At 33.3% G+C, this 23,031-nt stretch overlaps 1 protein-coding gene across 3 annotated transcripts in view; it reads right to left on the minus strand.

Annotated features, from left to right (window-relative positions):
* Window positions 1-18,627: 18,627 nt before the first annotated feature.
* Window positions 18,628-23,031, minus strand: part of LOC126738148 (cardioactive peptide) — a 50,013-nt gene continuing 45,609 nt past the window's right edge. For all 3 annotated transcript variants that reach the window (XM_050443345.1, XM_050443329.1, XM_050443336.1), the window contains exon 4: window positions 18,628-19,011. In XM_050443345.1, coding sequence (XP_050299302.1) covers window positions 18,731-19,011 — 281 coding nt within the window. In that variant the 3' untranslated portion in view covers window positions 18,628-18,730. The remainder of the gene's footprint in view (window positions 19,012-23,031) is intronic.

Raw genomic sequence — 23,031 nt, forward strand, 5'->3', positions numbered from 1 at the left:
TATTCCAGTTCGTTTGAGACCATACATGTATTTCTTTTTAATACTGCTAGTAAGGAATGGTAAATAATGCTTACATAAAGCCTTGCATTGGAGGACTACTATTTTTTTCCAAAGTTGAATGTTCCTCAAGTAAAGAATAGTTTAGAAGTCAGAACGGCTGTTCTAATAGATGATTTTCTCAGCAAACCCCAGGAGGGAGGGTCCTCTTTTAAGAGAAACATCAAAGATGCCGAACATTCTTTTTAGTGTAGTTAATACTGTATTGTACAAAATAAGATAATATAATCATATGGATCAGTTTGGGTCAAGAGAGAATATAATCGATGTCTAGGATCTATATAAAATTGATCGCATTGAACACGCACAATTGAAAAGTTCACCTGCACACTTTGTGGCTATAAGAAGGCTTTTGGTAGTACCTAGGGCCTATCCGCTAAGATCATTGCCTGTATCTTCTCCTCTATTATAAAATCTAATCTCACATACGCTGCTATCGTTCGATCACCTTTTACGGAGAAAGCAAGGATTAAGGTGGAACTGAATATGTTCAGGAGTATAGTTCGGTGGATATAGTCTATCAACATATTGCAAGCAGAGAGGAGTGACAGTAACAGGGGAACTATCTGATATACAGATGATATCAGTGTTGCATGGTTAAGGCTTCTATGCTACAGTCCTCTATACCAGGCGTATTCTGTGGGAGAATACGCCTCGGTCTTCTAAGCTGCAGTTTTTTGTGTGTTAAAATGCGGGCAATAAATTTTAAATTGAGGACATCGCAATACAGTAGTATCAATCTGTTTGGATAGTAGAAGCGCCATTAAGGCTATTGCGATTGAGAAGGTGAGCTACTGGTTCTACAGAGGCTAAAGCATACATACGAGAATTGAAAGTAGTATCCATTTCTTCCTAAAAAGACTTACTTATTAAGTTTTTGACCAAACTTGTCTTCTCATATATGTATAAGATAGACCTCTCTCTTACTAGACTATTACTCTGATTAAAATACTGTCAAGTCTTGAGTTACTGATAAGTCTTTTATCCGGATACTGACAATTAAGATCCCATTGCCGCAGCCTATGGGTATTATCGACAACCGGGAAGCGCCATTAAGGAGAAGCGCCATTAAGCCTATTGCGATTGAGAAGGTGAGCTTCTACTGGTCCTACAGAGGCTAAAGCATACATACGAGAATTGAAAGTAGTATCCATTTCTTCCTAAAAAGACTTACTTATTAAGTTTTTGACCAAACTTGTCTTCTCATATATAAGATAGACCTCTCTCTTACTAGACTATTACTCTGATTAAAATACTGTCAAGTCTTGAGTTACTGATAAGTCTTTTATCCGGATACTGACAATTAAGACCCCATTGCCGCAGCCTATGGGTATTATCGACAACCGGGAGTGCCGCTGGTGTTGAAAAGAGGAAGAAACAGCAGACCACATCGTCGGGAAGTAGCCAGCACTTATTCACGCTCAATTTAAATATGTGGGCAACAGTTACAGTTTGCTACGGGACATACAATTTTTTGCTCTGTTTTGGTTTTTCCTTCCTAAACACCTAAATAACAGGATACTGGTCCAGAAGTTGACTTTAAATTAGTACTGCGACCATGCTTCTCGAATAGAGTGGAGATTTTCATGTTCATGAGTGCATGTTCTTAAAGAAATCCCTTTTTTAATGTACTCTTATCCGACCACAGAATATTATCTAAAAAATTTGTATCCTCTTGATTTTTTTGCAACATTCTGCGGCAAAATTGTAGGCGTGGTTTGTAGTCTCGAGGCAGTAAGCTTTGCACCTGTTAAACATGATATGGGTGATATTGAAATCGCCTAGTGATGTCGTTTTCTACCGCTTTCGATATCTCTGCTCCTCTGCTCGTGCAGAAGTAGTCGGATCATTTTCAATTTTTTTCTAAAACTTGGTCAACATTATCAATACGAGGTCTTCCCTCTTCTCTCTCGAACAAGAGCATGAGGCATCCTGCCTTCGGAATATGAGCGGTGAACATTAATAAATACACACTAGTCAGGATATTGCGCCAAATTTGGATATCTTTCTTGATAAAGATTAGATGCTGCTGAAGAATTTCCTCTGTATTCACCATAAATGAGATGCATGTTTGCATACTCTTGGGCGATATACGGCATGGGAATAATAAATGATTAACCAATAAAACAAACAGCTCAAAAAACACAGTCCACAAGAAAATGAACTGAAAAATAAATCCAAAGCAAAATGTAACAGCGGTCACCTTCAATTTAACCCATGTTAAAAATAATTCTGCGCTCCTATTATAAATGTGTTTTAATTATAACTAAAGAAACCTAGACTTAGTGTCCTGAGGATGACTTAATATAAGTCGAAACGTCGACATTTAAGTAAACAGGTTTCTGTTTTATTTCTGACCCCACCCAACAACCCTCCGCAATATTAATTAGTTTATTTTTTTTATAATTTAAAAAACTATTAAAAAAAATTCTAAAAAATATCTATTCTTAAGGCGTGACAATCGAAAATCTGATCCAAGAGTAGCATTTTGGTGACTTCCACTAAAGTATCAATATCTCGAAAAGCATCGATTTTTTATTAAGGTCATTTTATATTTTTCTGGGTGCTTATATGTTGCTCCATCAGTCTCTTCAATATTATCGTTGACTTTCCGGACACCCTGTATATAAGTGTATATTTATTAAAAATTAAACATCAAAAGGTAGATAAATCATTCCGAAGTATTTATAAAAAAGGTTATCTATTTTTTTTTAATTAATAAATTTCTTAGGTACACAAGAAACAAACCATTTTTGGCATCAAAAACAAGACGAATACACATAGAGAATAGCACATCATCCTCATCAGTGAATCTATTTTTCTCGTTATCTTCAAATTCGACCTCTTCATCATCACTGCTAAAATTTATGGTTGAATGTCCAAATTTCTTATCTCTATTCAAAAACTTCTTTAAATGAGAGATTTTTATTCGATTGCGGAACTTATTATAAAAACTCTGTAAGTGTAAGAGATCCATTAAACTTAATTTACTATCCAGCTCTGAGTATCGACGTACTTGAAGTTACTGAAGAAGAGGTTAATGTATAGATTCTCCAAGTCTTTTAAATTGCATCATGCATTCTTAATAAGTCAGCTTGAAGTAAGCTTTAGAATCGATACTGTGTTTGATCAAGAGTTATTGGCAGAGAGAACTCAAATAAGTGAATAATTTTAGTCCAAAATTACTAAGATCAACTCTAATAGCTAACTAGCCAATAATAAAATAGCTATTACAACTAAATAATTATTATGTTGCTTTATATCTCTGCTTCAAGGAGCTCTGTCAACTTGCTAACTGCAATTTCAATTTCTAGAAGGAGAGAAAACATTTTTAAATATCCGTGAACAAACACTAGCTTTGCTTACAGCTTAATTTTTGCCTATTAAGCCAATTGTCATTACGTAAACAGGCAAACAATATTGTATTTCTTATCTATAAAGAAAGTTTTAATCAAATAAAAGAAATATGTTTTTAAAAGACTGAATATTTTAAGACAATGTCTACAGAGAATTTCCTGCCCTATGATTTTATTTATTACTGTAGATTTGTCATATTTCCCTTATAATACTCTAGTTAGGATAAAGCTTCTGCTGATTTCATGGAATAATGTTAAATAAATGTTTTTATTTTAATTTTCTTAATAGCAGTTTTTCACATTTTCCTTCACTCAGTCTATCTCAGGTTTAGTAATGTACCCTTATTTCTTCATTGTCATGGTGTTGCTCTATAGTTTTTAAAATTTCGTATAGCGAGCAATTTTTTTCAAGATAATGCTGTATTAGTTGTTTTTTAGTCTTAGCATCGACTTTAATTATTTTTTATTTTAACTACTTCAATAGCATTATATATTTTGTTCAATTATCCAATATCATGATACTGCTACTACAAGTAGGTCCGACAGTATTTTATTTCCCTATTTAGTCAGTTTTACTGTTGTGTTGTATAATTAATTGTTGTTCTTTTAAAGCAATAATATCCTCGTATAAATGTCATTGCAGAGGTAATATGAATAAAATCAAACTGTAATATCCGAAATGCCTCAAGATAATATTAATTTTGATTATAAGCAATCCTAAATAGATCAAATGATCTCTAATCCTACGCATACTCTCCTACGAAATGCAATACTAACACTCCGCAATAATTCATACATATGTTTAATATGTGTCGATTTTTTATAAATATTAAGGGCGTTATCTGGGTTGTAAATTACGACTATATAAAAGATATTAATATTTTGAATATTCTCCATTTAGATTTCAAGTTTGGTCAATATAAGTTTCTCGATATATTATTATGTGCAAAAAATGAAAATAAAAACTTTTTCAATTTTTTTATTTATTGTGACGCTCTTTTATGGTAAGCAACAAAATCATATTAAAGTTAGTTGAAGAGGTTATATTTAAGATATCTTATTGCTTTTTTTTACCATCATAGGAAAATTACATTTCTAGTTTTATTGATATTTTCATTAATTTTTAAGTCTATAAGCTAAAAACTTTAAAAAATCGATTACTATCTGAAAATGTATACTCCGAGAAACCTTATTCCTAAAGAGTTCCCACGTTTCAATAGTTGTAATATAAAAAACTCCAAATGAAGGTATCACTAGTGGGTAGTCAGATAAATCTGACTTAATTTTCCGTTTAAAGAACCTTTCTTGTATTAGCAACAAATCTACTTGGTATGTTATGTTCAGAGAATACATTTTGATGTAAGTTATTTAGATTAACTTACATCAAACATGACTGAAAATTGTAAGTAATGAATTAAAGTATAAATATTTTTTGAAATTTTCCTATAGTTTTCTGATTAGTATATTTCCTATTTTTTTACTATATTTTTAATATCTTTTTCAACAATATAAAATGATGTGAATACCAAACTTTTTTATTCTTATATCGGAAAATTTAGGAAAATATGAATGCAGATACAGACCCCGTATTTCTTTCATCTAATCTTGACATTAATCGAAAAAATGTGCAGTCTATAATTTTTCGAGTTTTTTTGTTCGAATAAATATAAAAACTCAATCCGAGCCTTAATCTGACAAGCAAATATTTAATTACTATCATTTAGGACAACAATATATATGATAAAGAAATTAAGTTAGTAGAATGTCCATAATGCTATTAAACTGTGGTATAAATTTACACTTAGTCAAACACTGCAAAATCTGATGAATTTTATTTGTAGAAGACTTTTGATAGCTAAGAAAATACTTATTGTTTAAAATAACTTACAGTTTATACAAATGAATGGAAATAACGTATTGCTGTGGAATGGTAATGGTAAAGGACTAAAGGTAGATTTTAAAAAAATATACTTAACCTATATGGCCAACTTATATCCCTAGAAATTAAAAGCCTTAGATTTGTCCATAAAAGTGGACGCCGAAAATAATTCTGATAGCTTAAATATTTTTAATTTAATTTATTATTTGTTTCTAGGGTTACTTGCTGATCAACAACAAATCAAAAAGTCATGCTTATCCTGTGGTCCCGAATGTCGTTCCGCCTGCGGATCTCGGCACTTTCGAAGCTGCTGCTTTAACTATATAAAGAAGAAAAGAAGTGCAGAAACAGAGTTTTCCAGATTTCGTTATACCGTGGAAGAAATGCCTCCAAGAAGGGCCAACTATAAAATACGAACTGAGCCTCAATCTGCTCAAAAAAATCATAAAAAAGTTCATAATTTGAAGATCGGAAGGATATTGATGTTATAAATAATATATTTTTTGTTAGATTGCCTAATAAAATTAATTTCGCTTTAGAAAACGTTATAGTTTTTATCGGCTTTAATTTATGTGATTTTCACTGATGGTTTGGGGTCGAATCGTCTTAGGTAGTGGAATTCCTTGAGCCAGGTAAGCTGTAGAGAATTAGAAATGCCATCAATAGGTGAGTGATGCCTGGGATTACCTCACAATTTTCTAGATCACCTCATGTGAAGCATACACAGGCAGACCTTAGAATGTATTAAGGCTTCCAACTCAATTAAAGAACACACACCTATGGTCCAGAATATTAATGGCGAATGGAATGCAAAATTAAATTTCTTTTGATAGTTTTGACAAGTTTATTTTTGGATTTTCTTTATTATTTTGTTAATGTAAAATTTCAAGAATTAAGGTTTTTATCTCGGCACTTTGTAAACCGTAAACCATTCTTAATCAAATTGTGCTATAGAATGTATGGTATTTACAATTTTATTTCCCAGCCATAGTCGTTTTAACCGGGGGAAAGTTTCCATCTTATCTAAAGTCAGCCAAAAATTCTATTAGAATGATGACTTAAGAAATTTTCCATTATCGTCCAGTATCCCTTTTATGTACACTCTCAATGATGATTGAGCAGCTCGTCAAGATTCAACTTTAAAATCCTTCTTGCCCATATTAAGCTGGCTTCCAATAATTAAGAAAGATATGTTCATGGCACCTAATAAAATTCCATGGTGTTGCCCTGGATTAATTGATATTTTACTTGGATAGGAGAGGAGTATTGTCCCAACCTTGTGGTGCGTTGTAGTCGACAGCCTCATAAATCTTTTAAACAATGCTGGCCTATACACACAAGCCTACGCTGACGATCTGGTAATACTTTGCCTGTGAAAAGACGCCGCCTCAATGCGGAGCCCTTGCGTATGGTAGACAGATGTTGCCTCTCCGGGAGTTTCAGGCTTAACCCCAAAAAAACAGAGCTTCTACTGTTCACGAGGAGACGTTACTTTGGTGATGTCTCTTGTTATATCTCTATGCGTCATGCAGCTGCATAACTCCAGGACAGTTCGAGTTCTGGGAATCAAGTTAGATTTCAAACTCTCCTGGTACGATCACAGAGACACCAGAATCAAGAAGGTCACCTGCGTGCTATGGGCCTACAGACGGGCTTTCCGCAATACCTCGGGTCTGTCTCCTAATATCTACTCGGGCATTGTAAAACCCGTTCTCACAATATACGGGGTTATCGTTTGATGGCCATTTATGGAGAAAGCGAAAATTCGTGCTCAACTGGACAGAATCCAACGTCTTGCATATCTCAACATAACTGGTTCCATGCGAACGGCGTCAAGTAGAGCGCTTGAGACTCTGCTGAGCCTTCCGCCTCTGGACCTCGTTGTGCAATTCGAGGCAATGAGGACTGCGCACAAGCTATACGTCCACGGCAAACTACGTGCTGGCCGGTCACGCAAAAATCTAGTCACGGGCCGTACAGGAATGTCCTTTCCTTCTGATGGGCAGTGACTGCATGGCTCCAGTGACAGTGGATTGCAAGGGATACGTGACATATATTGCAGGCAGAGAGCATTTTAACAGCTAAACAGGGGGACCATCTGATACAAAGATGGCTCTACAATAAATACCAGAGCTGGATCAGGGCTTTGTGGTGGAATCCCACATACTAGTAGGGCATACTCGCTGGGGAAGCATGCCGCTGTGTTCCAGGCCGAAGTATTCACTGTATTGAAATGCGGACAGAAAATCCTAAGCTGCGCACACCGCCAAACAGTCGTATCAATATGTTCGGACAGCAGAGCCTTTAAGACTATCACGGCCGTAAAGGTAAGCTTCAACTAGACTCGTACTAGAGTGCATAAAAGTTCTGGAAAAACTGGTGCAGGTTGGCTGTAGGGTTTAGCTCGTCTGGGTACCTGGCAATACAGGCCATGCAGGTAACGAGGAAGCGAACTCTCTTGTCAGACTTGGATTTGCGAATGTGCCGATGGGGCCGGAATTGGTATCGCCAATTGCGTAGCGGTCGCGTCAATAAAGAGTCTGCTAGGCAAGTGGACCCAACAAAGATGGGCTGAGTCCCCTGTTATGCATGAGCACACTATAGGTGGGCCCTTTGCCTGTCTCACCAAAAATCTACTACGCCTAAAAAGACCCGCCCGAAACGACGCGAACGAAAAGACGCTAGTGACAGGTCTTTTAACCGGACACTGATGGCACTTAACAAGCCATCTCCATACCATCGGCAGAACGGACAACTCTGTCCGCAATACCGGTAGTGCTGGGAGAAGGATGAAACTGTAGATTTTCTCTAGGTTACATTAGGTTACGAAAAACCGGATGAATTTTCAACGCAAGTTACAGATCTTCAACCCACTGCTTCCGAACTCGTCTTCGAAATAAGTAAGAGACAAATTTCTCACGTGCTAAAAGAATGAGCATGAGAAAAAACTAAGGTAAGCTTGGACAGTCGCTAGGATTGGAGTCCTTATACTGCAGATTCAATCTGCATCTGCGCCTATTATAGGAATGATGTATATTCTATATAATTGTGGCGCAGCAGAGGAAGCCACGTGTCACTTTCTTATAAGAAAATGTGAAAGGTAGGCTAGGGTGAATAGAAGGAAACCATCTTTGATTTTTTTTGATTCCACACTTACGAAATATCCCGAGGAAAAAAAAACACTTCATAAAATATTGTAATGCTCCTTATATTATGAATCAATTTAAAGCGAAAATTATATTTTTGTGAAAAATATTAAACTTGGAAAAATACGAAAATATTATTATAAGGTTTCTCTTTTGATGGTTCAAGCCAAAACTTTTATAACTTTTTAATTAAGCCATCCAGCGAACGGAGTTGATTGCTTACGTGCCAAGAAATTAATATTTTTACCGACGTCAATCTTATAAGTAAAATGCATAACTATTTATTTTAGGCATTTTTTAATAAAAAGAGTTTGATGTAGAGTGTATTCCTTAAAAATTACATCATTCACGTTGTAGTGTTAATATCTTGTGTGAATGATGCTTAAATTATTTATTTTGATTTATTAAAAGGAATTAGATGCATAATTATGTCCTGGTAAATAGTGGTTGTATAAAAAGGAATATATAAAAATGAAAGATAATAAATAATAAAAAAAAGAAAAGCTTAAACTAAGAAAACAAAATTGCGATTAAAAAATTTAAAATTGTCGGCAAATATCACTCCTGACTAGCTATGTGGACACTAAAGCAAGTCAATGATTAAAATTACACTTTGAGAACCGAAACGTAGCATTATATTGTCAAGAAAAAACATTGCTCATTGCACGTTGACATAGATGATATTCAATTGCTATTTGCTTAAGATGGTAACAAATTTTCAGCTGATTTATTGTGTAAAAAGCCATTAAATGACAAATAGTTTCTGGTATACACCACAATATAATACCGGCAATATCTGGTCTATTCGTGCAAAAGTTTATGTGTGTGTGATCCATTGTGGTCAAACTTTTTTATCATTAATGCCTTAATAAAGTTAAATCAGCTTATGAAAATAACGTTATAACAACATCTAATTTACAGGCTATATAGCATACATCTCCTTGTCGTGAATTGAGATGGTATTATTCTTTCCGGAAAGCTAGTATTATTTCATATTTACGTAGGTCAGCTATCTTTAGCATTGTACCATGATATTAATCATGGTAATAATTATATTTCATATATAGTATGCATTTAGATAATCTGAGTATCGTCGAGGCATACCTCTTAAACCTAGAAAATGTTGAGGGACAAATATAAGGTTTACCCCAATAAATATTGTAAAGAATTGAGCCTTCAGGAATTTGTTATTTAATTAAAGTCCTGTGAATAGTCTGAATCATTGAGTGATTCCTGCTAGAATTGCAAATACAGCTCCTAAAGAAAAAACGTAATGGAAATGAGCTACTATATAATAAGTATCATGAAGGACACCCAGGCAATAAAATAAAAGGTCGTCTTGTTTTGTATGGACATATACTACTCGTATGACCCTGTGTTTTATGTGTGTAGTATATTAATTGGCTATATTCAATAAGAAGATCTAGAACCAAGCAAATTTGGCATATTTGAAAAATGTTTTGCTCAATTCTTAATGTGTCTTCCAACCTTTTTGGGCTATCTATAACGTTGAATTTTTCACAGTTCATCGTTTTCTATTTATGATTTCGCTTGAGTCATTGCAACCTTTTTAATATAGATTAATCTTCCTCTTTGGTCATATTTTTTAATCCGCTGCTTGCTCAGTGCTAGTTCAGTTGAAGTATCTAGAGCTGATGTGATATAATCGGGTTTTTAAAATCAGCACTTATAAATAAGATATCATGTCGGCCCTTTGACCTTTTTGTCAATTATTCTAATATAACGGAGTAGAGCCATATATTTTTTGCCATAGGCATGTTCAAATGGCGTATGTAACAATGGTTGTCAGAGTTGCTTGTAAATTTTGATCAGATATCTGTCTAATAAACTAAACATCTTTAAAAAAAAGTCTATTAAGTGCTCCTTTAGAAGACATATTACCTATTCATATCAATTTTCTAAGGAAGAAACTCTACTTAGAAAACTTCGCATCAAATTGAATATCAAACGAGAGAAGTTTTCATATAAAAGGGGAATTAAGGTTATTGGTGATACTTCAACTTTAATATCGGTACAGTATCGAGAAGATGGGCAGGGAGTTGTTAGTGACGGCTCTCATTCTCGGTAAGATTATATTTAAAAATTTATTAAAGTAAAATTAATATTGTTATTAATTAGCTGTGGTTTATTTATCAATTGCTTAGTATTGCTTGATGTCATTTCAGCTTAAATATTTAAAATATATAGCGCTTACCAAGAAAGGTTTCTAATTTTTAAATTTAATTTGACTTTCCCACTTTGATTAGGAGTCCTTCTTATTTCATGTTTTTTCAAATAGAAACCTTCATATGCATGCGATGGTAATCTTAAAATATTTGGAATTAAAGTAATTTTAGTTCATACTTAGCATTATGGCTCTGACTGATAAGGATTAACCCCAAAGACGCAATAAAAGTGACTGAATATTACTCTCGATCAGTCATATCACAATCTGTAAAAAAGTCAATTTTACAATTTATAAGGTCTTATGGTAAATTTAAGCTCGTTTGACAAGTTTCAACCAAAGAAAACTAATTATTGCTTTTTCTGCCATGAGACACTGCTAACCATTAGTCGTCCTTTTTTTACTCATAGTATAGTTTCTAATGGGCTTTTTGTTTTTTTACTATATAGCGTTTTCTTTAACAAAATGTATGCAGAAGAGCTCATATTAATAGCAGTCTTATTTTTTTCTGTCTTGAAAAATGAGTGCGGCTACTTCGTATTCAGGCGTTTTCATTCTGTTATATTTTTACCTATTAAGACTCTCAGATAATCTTAAGATCTTTTTACTCCTTTCAATCAAAGAAATTAAACCACTGCTACTTATTTTTCTTGAATGAAAACTATTGGTAAAGGAAGGATGCTTGTGCTGCTACTAATAAAGTCTAACTTAAATGGATAACAATAGATAGTCATTTGTAGATGGTCAGAAAACTAAGTTACTATATTCTATTCTTTGCTTAATTCCTACCAAAACCTTTTCTTCAGCTTTATGTGCAATAAACGTACGTTACAAAGAATGTATGAATTTAAAATTTAAGGTTAAAAAATAAGATACTTAATTGATTGCTTAAAGTTCTAAATTATGGTGAACGTTGATGAAAGAAATTAGATCTCTATACCTTATTTCTTCTTAATGAAAAGTAGTGGTCAAATCTTTGCATTACTGCGGTTAATATTTGCGATGTCTACAAATTGAGCCTAATCCTCTTCAAAATGATAATGGCTCAGATAGTAAAGGGTGCTGAAATTGCAAGAAGAGGTATCGGGTTAAATATTAAATAAATGAAAATTGGTTGTTATTCTCTTTTTATATCGCAGAAGATGAAGATCACATACAACGACTGCTATACTAGGATTCAACATCAATAGCACCAAAAGCCTTCAGAAACAAACTAAAGTGCAACAAAGCTGCAATCATATCCTGAATAGCGATTATAATTTTTTTTCACTTTACCTTAAGTGAGAACTATTATTCTGTCACTTTTATTATTTTACATGTATTTATTTAATTAAAAAGACTTATCCTACAGACTGCGCCAATTAATTTTTTTTACGCTGAAAAACAATACTGAATTTAAATAATGGATGGTACAAGTAAATTTGACTTAAGTGAAGTAGTATTGCAACCACTAAAATCATAATTTAAGTTTCTTTGACTGTATATTGTTTTTTTAGGTTAAAATAGAAAAAACTTGTCCTAATTTTTAACAGTTAATAATAGTCTCGGGCTTTCTGATCAACTATACCCAAATAAAAACCTGTATGTTAAAAACATAACAAATATCTGATTAAAAAAAAACAACTATAGGCGGTTAAAAATAGTACAGTAAAAGCTCTTTATTCGCGGGATATACGTTCTGTAAATATGCCGCCAATAAAGAAACCGTGAATATGGAATGGTTAGTTTTTTATTTTAATTTCGGCTATGTTTGTAGTCAAAGTTTGAATTTGCACAGATTCTTCGTAATTTTCTGCAATCAGAGCAGGATCACATTCCATATTATCCAATATGATTTTGAAGGTTCATCTAATGCAATGGAGCTTAAAGGCCTGGATTATTCCTTGATCAAAGTTGAAGTAAAACCGTCGTATTGGGAGGTAAAAATGTCACTTTTATATATGGATGCATAGTTTCAAGTTTGCGAGGATGACCTGGTGCATTGTTTAAAACTAGAACTGCTTTAAAGTCTAAATTCTTTTTTTTTTAAGTAAGTTTCAACTTCAGAAACCAGTCACAAAAAATAGCGCTTGTAACCCATACTTTCTTATTAGCACGCCAAAACACTGACAGGTCGTCCTTGTTTTGATTTCTTAAAGCACGAGGATTTAACGATCTGTACAGCATCAGTGGATTAATGAGACAATCACCAGATGCATTAGAATATAGCAGCAATGTAACTCTATTCTTTGCTGCCTTAAATCCAGGGGCAGACTTTTCGCTTTTAGAAATAAATGTTTTGTTTGACATTCTCTTTCAAAACAGTGCAGTTTCATCTGCATTAAATACTTGTTCAGGTTTGGATCCTCCATCAGCTACTAGGTTTGCAAATTCTTCTGGATATCTTTCTGCTGCAGCAGTGTCTGCAGATGCAGCTTCTCCAATGATTTTAATGCTATGCAATGATTGTCTCATCTTAAATTTATTTAACCAACCTTCCGATTCTTGAAATCCTCCATCTATACATTCATCAACACTACTACCACCAGGTTCTTTAAAATGGGCGTAAAGATGCTTGGCCTTCTCTCGGATTATTGGACCACTCAGAGGCACCCTTTTTCGGCTGCAGTCTTCAATCCATAATGACAACGCCACTTCTATTTTTTCTATTGCTGGATCACGAACAACTTTCGCTGGCAGTGAAGTTGAAGTTACACACGACCTTATTTTATCTTCAGATTTTTTTTATCGATCGTACAGTTGATTCGTTGACATTGAATGAGCGTGATATCGATGCAAACAACTCTCCAAGGTGTAAACGATGAACCTTTTCTATTTTCACTGCAGTAGCACAGATTTTTTTCGCATTATACATTATACATTATACATTATACATTATACATTATACATTATACATTAGGAAGACAGTGGTAGAGACGTGTTACTCGGTCACAATTTTTGTAACGAATGGAATAACTATAATGGAAAAATTAATCTTTAAAACAAGCGAAGCGACTCTTATAGCGAGACCGCCCTAAAAATATGTTTACATTGTATTTACATTCTCAGAAACGCTGGGTATAGTTGTAATAAGGTCAATTTTACTTTTTTATTAGTCCATTTGACGATGCGTTTACAAAGAATATTCCGTTTAATACCTATTTGAATCCTTTTTATCAATATATATGTAACGACGTACTGGGTCGTTCCGCGAATCAAGAAATTTTTAACCGCGAATATAGGAATTGGGTCGCATTTTTTTAATCCGCAAATGAAGGAAGCGCGAATAAAGAGCTTTTACTGTATGTGGTTAGATGCCACGAACCACATAAGAAGAAGAAGTTTATTGTAAACTTTGCTTTCTAGACTAAGCATTTTTTTAAAATCTCTGTTTTATAGGAGTGGTATGGGGAGAAGCCGAAACATGCAACTCATGCGGCTTCGAATGCCAATCCGCGTGCGGAACGCGACATTTTCGCACATGCTGCTTCAATTACCTTAAAAAGCGCAGTGGTCCACCTGAACCTCTTCCTCTGTCCATGGATCCAAGTCTGAGATTGGAGCTATGGCTGGCCAAATCGAGATATCCCTATTTTCAACCAAGGAGTATCTCAGATGAAAACATTGATCCACCCGAAATAGCTGGCAGTAGGAGTGAAGTTGAGAATCGCCATGATTCAATCAAATAACAATTTTAAGTAACGTTTATTATATGTACTGTGTAAGCACAGATTAAACTATTTATGGAAGATTCACAACTGTGTTTATATTTTCATGAATATTTATTTTATTTCATTTTAACAGTTGCCTTGTATTTTATTATATTTTATTAAATTAATTTTAAAAATCTTGATATTTATATATGGCCATATAAAATGTCCATTCTTAAATTATTGTAGCCTCTCCAATCTATTGTATTTAAGATTTTTGTGTAAACTATTAACTGTTCTTTTAATCAGACTTAATAAAATTTAACATAATTATAAGTTCTTGCCTCTATCCTCTCAAATCCAAACTCATAGAGCTTCACAGTGGTTTAATATATATTCGGTCTTAGAAACCTATACATGTTCTAAATAGTACTGAGAAAAGCTGCCTTTTTAAGTTTTTAGAGCTTTCAAGCAGTTATTAATTTAATTTTTATAAGATTTGTGTGAGAAAACCAACTATCACAGCTTCCTAACTACTTTTTGGTTCTAGCTCATAAAGTCAGTATGAAATTTAGAGTTCGGGGTTTATAGCTTTTGTTAGCCTATTGGTTTTTTGATTCCAGCAAGTAGGTCTCTATTAGTCTCACTATTGCTCTAAGAATATTAAAAGTATCATATGCTTCAGCAGATCCAAATGAGAAGAAACTTTTCACTTTTCAGCATGTCATCTTAACTTGAGATCTTATCGTTTAATCTTTAACAAAAATGACTTTAACTTATTGATTCTTTCATTAGGCATAGTTGCGAATCTATAAAATCTTAGCCAAGATTGAGGGTCTAAACGTAAGGTCTTTTCTTATTTCTTTTTAAAATCTTTATTCTTCAAAACTATTCGTAATAAGATAGTCCTCTACCTTTTCTTGGGAGCAGGTGTACACTTATACAGGGTGAAAAATAAACGGAGATATTTCAATGGGTGATTCCTTGTAAAAAAAATGAGAAAAAGTTTCTATAAACATGGGTCCGGAAATTCACAGTTTTCAAGATACAGGGTGATAATTTTTTTTTAAATATTAATTTTTTATTATTATTAAACAAAATATTTATTTGATTCTTTTCAAATTTGGCAGTATTACTTTTTGTATTAAAAGGCTAATTTAGTCCTAAAATTATAAAGTCCAGTGGCGTTCCGGGGGACATCTTAGCAAATATTAATGACAAAAAAATTTACGCCACTGCCTTTTTTTCAAATTTAATATTTGTTGTTTGATTAGGCATTTAAAAGTACAACATTTTTGCCTCTTGTATTTTTTTCGTATCTCACTTTTTTCGACTCACTGTTTTTGACAAAAAAAATAAATACCGTTTTGAAGGTGGACCAATTCAATGGCCACCTCGCTCTCCTGACTTAAATCCAATAGATTTTTATTTATGGGGACACCTTAAAAGTCTGTTTTATGTTAGTCCCATACAAACAATAGAGTTAAGAAAAAGTTAAGAAATAAAATTGTTAATGCTTGCGAAGAAGTGAGAAATAGACCTCAAATTTTAGTGCGTCGTTTAATGATTCGTCGAGTAAGAAGGTGTACAGAAATGGATGGTGGACATTTCCAACATTTCTCGTAGTTGTTGTTGCAATAAAAAGCTCCCAAAAATGTTTTAGATTTTTCGTTTTCCAAGGCACCTGTGATTTTTTTACCAAAAATTGATAAAGCAATTTTGTCCAGCGGCATGCAATAAAACGGTATTTATTTTTTTTGTCGAAAACGAAGTGAGATACGAAAAAAATACAAGAGGCAAAAAAGTTGTATTTTTAAATGCTTAATCAAACAACAAATATTACAGTTGAATTTTATTTTTTTATAAGAAATCACCCATTCAAATATCTCCGTCTATTTTTCGAACACCCTGTATAGCCAAGATAACGAAAAAAGAGTTGGTGGTGCTGCTTATAAAAAGGTCCAGGCCCGACAAGACTATTCAGCTGAAAGAGGTTTTTTTTGGAGTATGAATACTAGATTTAGGTTTGTTGTGTGTGAGGCACCTTGTGGAAGAATAATAGTCCGAAAAATGGACCTAACATTGAAAGCACTCATCAGCATAGGCTCGATCAGGTCTTCGACTTCCAAAGAAAATCTTGCTTTGAAATAAATAACAAGCAAATCTCTCACGTCCTAGTCGTATAGACATAAAAGAAAACTATGCTAAGTTGGATAAAGAACAATAAGTCTAGGCGAGTTATTAAAGGTCACTGTAGATACAAGGTTGCCATTACCTAATTATGGATATTATCGTCCACAGCACGTATCCTCCCCTGCTACAGTGCGGGATCTTCCATACATACATCAGTTTCAACACCATTACCTTCACCTGCCTCAGTTGAAGGTAATGGTGCAGTAACCAAACATAATAACAGAAAAAACTGAAGAAACCTCTAATAATATTGGTGATCTTTTACGACTGGTGTAACCAAATAAGTAATAAAGTAACTTTATGAATATCTATTTGTTTTGATTTACCTTTACATATTCCGAAAGACTCTGTTATTGCATATTAAACATCTGGTACAATAGCCGTTATGGGCTTTTAAACACGTAAACAAAATATTGAAAACTTGTAAATGAATATTTGAAAAAATATTTTAAAATATGAGTGTTCAATTTTTTAAATGCAATAGATTAGAGATGAGCGATATTTCACTATCGGTGATTTGTAAATCACCAATAACGGCGGTGACTGAAATATTCATATCACGGCGACCCGTGATTACGAGATACCTGTACCGTTACCGTTCCAATAGTGTACATTGTCATGGAACGAGTTCAAGTTAAATGCTTCTGACCTATTAGTGATGACTGATATTTTTACAGCTTTTAACCACAGCCCGGCCAGTAAATATTAAAAATATAGTGATCACGGTCACCGTTTAAAAGAACGGTGATTGCCGAATCACGGTTGCTAATCACGCCGTTCCTAATAAATCACCGGATCGCTCATCTCTACAATAGATAGTCTTGAATTGTCTACAATCTCTATGATGTAAAGATGGCATTTTAAGTGAAAGAGTCTAACTAGAAGCCGTATGATATTTATTTAGATGAAGTTATTGCCTGATGAAATGGGCAGTAGGCTTAGCAACATTTCCAAAAAGTTTTGCTGTAAAACAAGCTCTTGAAATAAGAAAATCTCATCCATTTTTCACAAAGAGACCGACGTATACAACAGACGAAAAACAATGAAAAACACAAAGTCACGGTCTCACAACATTTACTTAAAGCTACACGTGTTTCGCTCTATTCAGAGCATCATCAGGCCATAAAAAGCCACTAACGTTGGCAAAACAGTAAATAAACATACAAGCTCTTGAAAGTTAACGCATTTCTCAGTGCAGAGTATATTACCAGTTTTGTTTGATCTTACTTAAAGAAGAAAGTTAGAGCAGGTTGAACGGTGTCTCCGATTAGGGTTTTCCTGATCGCTTTTCAATAAAACCCTTTAGAACTAAAACCCTTGAGGCTCTGTTTGATCCTCGACTCCTGAACCTTGACATGCAATTTAAGAGAACTGACTCAGCAAGGTGACTATTTGTCCATATTCCTACTAGTCCTTGCCTTTGGAGGACAGCGAGACTGGCCATACTAAAATCAACATTTTAAAATTAAATAATGCAATTTGGGCGACATGAATCCAAATGCGTATCCTCTGTGTTAAAATGCTAAACAGAAGTTTTTGAATTGTAGACCCTGCAACATACTCTTTTTAAGTGATTGGCCAACAATGCCGCCATTAACACAATTACTAGAGTGTTTAAAGGTCCTAGAGGAACTGGTGCAGTAGATTCCAGAGCTTACCTTGTAATCCCCAATACCTTACTTACCATTTAGGTAATGCTAGTAGCGAGGAAGCTAACGCCTTAACTAGGCTAGAATCTGCGAAACTAGCAGAAAAAGTAGACTCCAAACGCATAGTTGGAGTCTACTTTTACTACTTTTACTACAAGTGCCGTTGGTATAAACAGCAAAACTTATACTTCCACAACCACGTTGTTCTTCTTGTTTCCTGCCCTTTTTACTCAATACCTTTTCTCGTATTATGGTTGGCAGTAGAGAGTATCGATCTTTATTTCTCATAACATCTCATAAAATTCAATTTTGCTGTATCTAATTCTAGTGGCACCATCTAGTTTTAAAAAGCCTAATCTGACCTAGTATTGATTTTGCTAAATAAATCTGTGTATACTGTTCTAATGGACGAAATCGTTTGAATTAAATGTCAATAAATATATGTAATTACAAGATTGGTCGAGGTGTCACTAGAAGTTATTAGTGAGTCTTTTTTAACCACAAGACATTAATCAGAAAACATGAAAAACATATTATTAAGGTAAAGAACTTTATTTCATTTAAACTAGTTACTCAGTTCAATAAAGTCAAGTATATGCAACTATATCTTGCAATGCCATTTTTAATATGATGATATTAAATATAACACGGCGGCAACGCACAGGAAGAAGCAGCACTTCGATCTAAAAGACCGATATCTTCATTATCACCGTTGTTAATTGGTTGATGTTTATGTCTGCTCACTTCCAGATTGGCTTCTTGAATCGCCTCCCATAGTTTTGCCTCGGACATGATTTGTCTTGATAAATCTTCTACGGCAGGCTCAGCACTCAGTTCTAATAAGCTGTTGATAGGATTTTCGACTTCTTCACCGGTATGGGTGAGAGCTGGGAGATTAGACCGTTTTCGACCACAACCTTAAATAAAATAAGAAATGTTAGGTAGATTGCATATGTATTAAATCTGTATTAAAAAATTGTGTGGACTGGAAACTTTCTTGTACTCTCTTAATATTTCTGTGTAATATTGGTACTATTAAAACATTTTAGTCTTTGAAATTATTACCGAATTTGATTTACTCAAAAAAAGTACGGTAACCATTTGGAATAAAAGACAGTTCGAAAGAGGGCGAGATTTATTCCGCATAAAAAAATCTGAGAACACTCAATTACACATTACACAAAGCTCGATTAAGATCTATCAAATTATAGAGAACTTCTAGTTAAATATTTTAAAATTAAGAAAACTTCTGTGTCGAATCATTGGTGTGTTACCATTTGCCTTCCCCGTAAACGCCGCATAAAAATACAAACCTTATAACATTCAAATCCATATACTATATAATTATAGAATAAACATTGGCTGTTTTGGATTGATTGATTGTGCAACATCAATAAAAATAATTAATATTTTTAATTTGGATTCTTTAAATCGTTAAATTTTTATACAGAACGGCAACATATTCAATTTTCTAAGTGTCATACTCATAGGTTATAACATTATAAAAGACCCCATATTTGTGCAGTATTTATTGAATATTGGACACCAAAATTATTAAGGTTTTTCCCTTCATTTCCTTTAGGAAAATATTAATAAAAATGTGTAGTCAAGTAATAGAGAAGGCAGCATACGCCGTTTGCCAGCTATCTATTTATAGTCCGCGTTCGCTGTTAAGTCGATATAATGCCCGTATCTTGAAATTCCTAAGGAATTTTAATAATTGTTTGCCAGATAGTAACAATCAATAACTAATTCGATTTTTAGTCTTCTGTTACAAACCTCTACAAACTAAGGTTTATTTGTAAAAATGAATGTTAAAGAAATTTAAAAAACTTTCAAAACTCCCAAAAACTCTCATAAATCTATCTAGTTATTCAATGTTAAAATGTGGACAAAAAATTATTAAAATTTCTTGGGAATTATAGGAGATACGGGCATTAGATCGATTAAATAATAGCTGGCGCGGACTATAAATAGGTTGCTGGCAAACGACGTGTGCTGCGTTCTCGATTTTGGTTGCTGCAGATAACAATCGCTTCACACGCATGCAAAAATAAGCGGCAACATTGGATACTTGCATTGTAAAGATATGTGGTATTCTACGTTGCCAAGTTGGTTTTTTTCATTAACTTTTGGTTAGAATATCTCTTTATTCTGGAAAATTTGTTGAATAGTCTCAAAGTATATATTATTGGATAGCAAATAAAAAAAGTTAAAAAATACTTTTTATAGTTGTTGTAAAATACAACATGGTTGAAAAGTTTTGAACGGATTGACAAACCATTTTCTGAGAGATAGTGAACTCAAACACCTTGCTTATGGTTTGCAGCTAAACGTATTCTAGGCATTCAATGTTCTAAGATGCAAACAGAAAAATTGAACACAGTAGTATCAATTTGCTCAGCAGAGCTGCCATAAAGGATATAACGGTCGAAAAGGTAAGCACCAAGTATATTACCGGAGTGTATGAAAGTCATAAAGATTCCATATTTGCACTCTAAGTATTGCGGACGATTTAAAGTGCCGTTGGTATTTGGAGGAGGAAGAAAATTCAGGGCACGCCATTAAGAAGGGCCTAGAACTCACGCCCTTTTCTAAGCCTATTGGCCTCTGTTAACCTTCTGTAAGTCATGACTCGTCTATCAGGAGAGCTATGTGCAGCCGCATTAGCTGGCCACTATAATTTTCTTGTATAAATACGCTAACTAATTTACTAGAAACATACCGGAGTTTTTAATCTGAACAAACTGGACAAATCATACCTGCAGTTGGGATAAGAAGTGATTTGAAGAAAGTGGCGGAACCTATAAAGCACAATCGTGATACAGAATCAGAATAACTTTAGTCACTTAGTTAAGAAACTTCCCTCTAGAGTAATCCATTGCAACCAATCATGAATTTCAAATGAGCTCATATGTTAAAAGTAATGATGTTTGGTTTCAGATACGACTGTTCCCTGTCGATATGTTATATTGCAGCAATAATTCTTTTGATATATTACTTCTGTAATATTGTTACAACATTACACTAATATTACATTTAAAAAATAACAAATATAATATTACATGTTTATTGCTACAATAATTCATTATTGTTGAAAATGCAATATATCAGTGAAATGCTAGTGTAATGATGCATGTATATTGCAAGCACACTATTGCTGTAATATTGTTTATATAAAATTCCAGCAAATATTTATGTCAATTTATATTCTAATATTTCATATGCAATATTGCGTATATACTGTTAACTTTTTTGCACCTATGTTGCACCTGCAATACTTTTGCAATATTTAATAACCGTCACAAATGTGATATATATCACTGAAATTCGATGTGTAATATTACAGCCTTATAATGATTGATTAAATAGCTGATTAATTTCACAGGTATCTGGTAAATTTTACAAACAAATGTTTATTAAGTGGGTTTCAATGAAATATAATACTATAATAATCGAAATATATAGATAGTACAATTATTTATTATTATCCAGGTGTGTAAATATACATATATATTCAACCAAAAGCGCAATTACTTATATTACACAATTTACAAACTTTATTCCTAAACTAATTGGTAATATTATAATTGGCACTCATACAACTTAATTCATGCTCACTGTGTGAAGAATGGGAAAAGTGACGTAAGTTGTATCACTGCATATATATAGATGTATATATATTTATCAAACACAAATTCCTGTATGTTTCACTCTCTTATAATAAATGACTTTATCGCAATATATAATATATCCTTTAACTTATTCATTACCTTTCATCAATAATATTTTCAATAAGAATGGAATGTTAATTTTGTTATATTTTATCAATATTGCAAATTTAATATAAAATATAGCAGCAATATAAATGAAAGATATAAGTAATATTACGTGAGTATTACTACAATACAGCACATACATTAATGCAATATTACAGTAACATACCCCATGAATAATTGCTTTAATGCTTCAGCAATGTTGCGGATGCAATGAAAAAAGCGGACATTAAAACATTGCTGCAATATGACTGTAATGAACTAGTAATATATGTGCAATATTTCTGCAAGACGCAATATTGCAGATGTAATATTCCTGCAATATAATTTGCCGACAGGGTTTAATGAGCTCTGTGGAATCTTGGCGTTAAAATTAGCCAATAGAGTATTACTAATAGCTTAATAAAGTTTATGTTAACGATATGTGAAACTACATCTTCGGTACCTAATATCGCTTGCAACATAATTTTTTTTGGGTTAAGCCGTGTCCATTATTACTAAACGAGTATTAAGTTAAGGAGCATCAGAAAATTGATCGAAACCTTAATTCTTATACCTTACTCAAATGACCAAACTAATTATTGATTTTTGAGTAGCCTATAGGCTAATAAAACGTATATGATCTGAAAAAGATGAATTATCCGGCCAGCACTAATAGTCAGATAGTTTATTATTAGTATTATTTCCTGGGTATTTCCTATTATTTTTCTTTTTAAGGCTTAATACCACAAATTTTCCTAACCCAGATACCAAAATTCTGATAAGTTTTTGCCGACTACTATTGGATACTGGAGCATCCCATATTTAGTACGCGATCTAATGTTAAGTATTATTATTACTATTCCATTTATCGTTTTTGTTATTTCGCAAGCTCCTGTTTCATTTGCAATGCACGCTATTTGCTATTTTATTCGTTACTTACTGACTAGATTGATTAGATGTATAGTTAATTAAATAGTGTTGTACCCTCACACGAATTAATGTAATTTTTATTAATGTGTGTTATTAATGTGGGTATGATTATTATATCATTAAAAAGCTTTTCGGTTACTAGTTTAAACAGTTTTACGACGAACCAAAATTCTTTATTTTACTCTTGATAAGCGATTCGCTTACGATGTTAGCTTCTTCGGGAGAAGATTATTAAAACTGATTAAGGAA

This window comes from Anthonomus grandis, chromosome 1, assembly GCF_022605725.1.
Source record: "Anthonomus grandis grandis chromosome 1, icAntGran1.3, whole genome shotgun sequence".
In the NCBI taxonomy this organism is placed as follows: domain Eukaryota; kingdom Metazoa; phylum Arthropoda; class Insecta; order Coleoptera; family Curculionidae; genus Anthonomus; species Anthonomus grandis.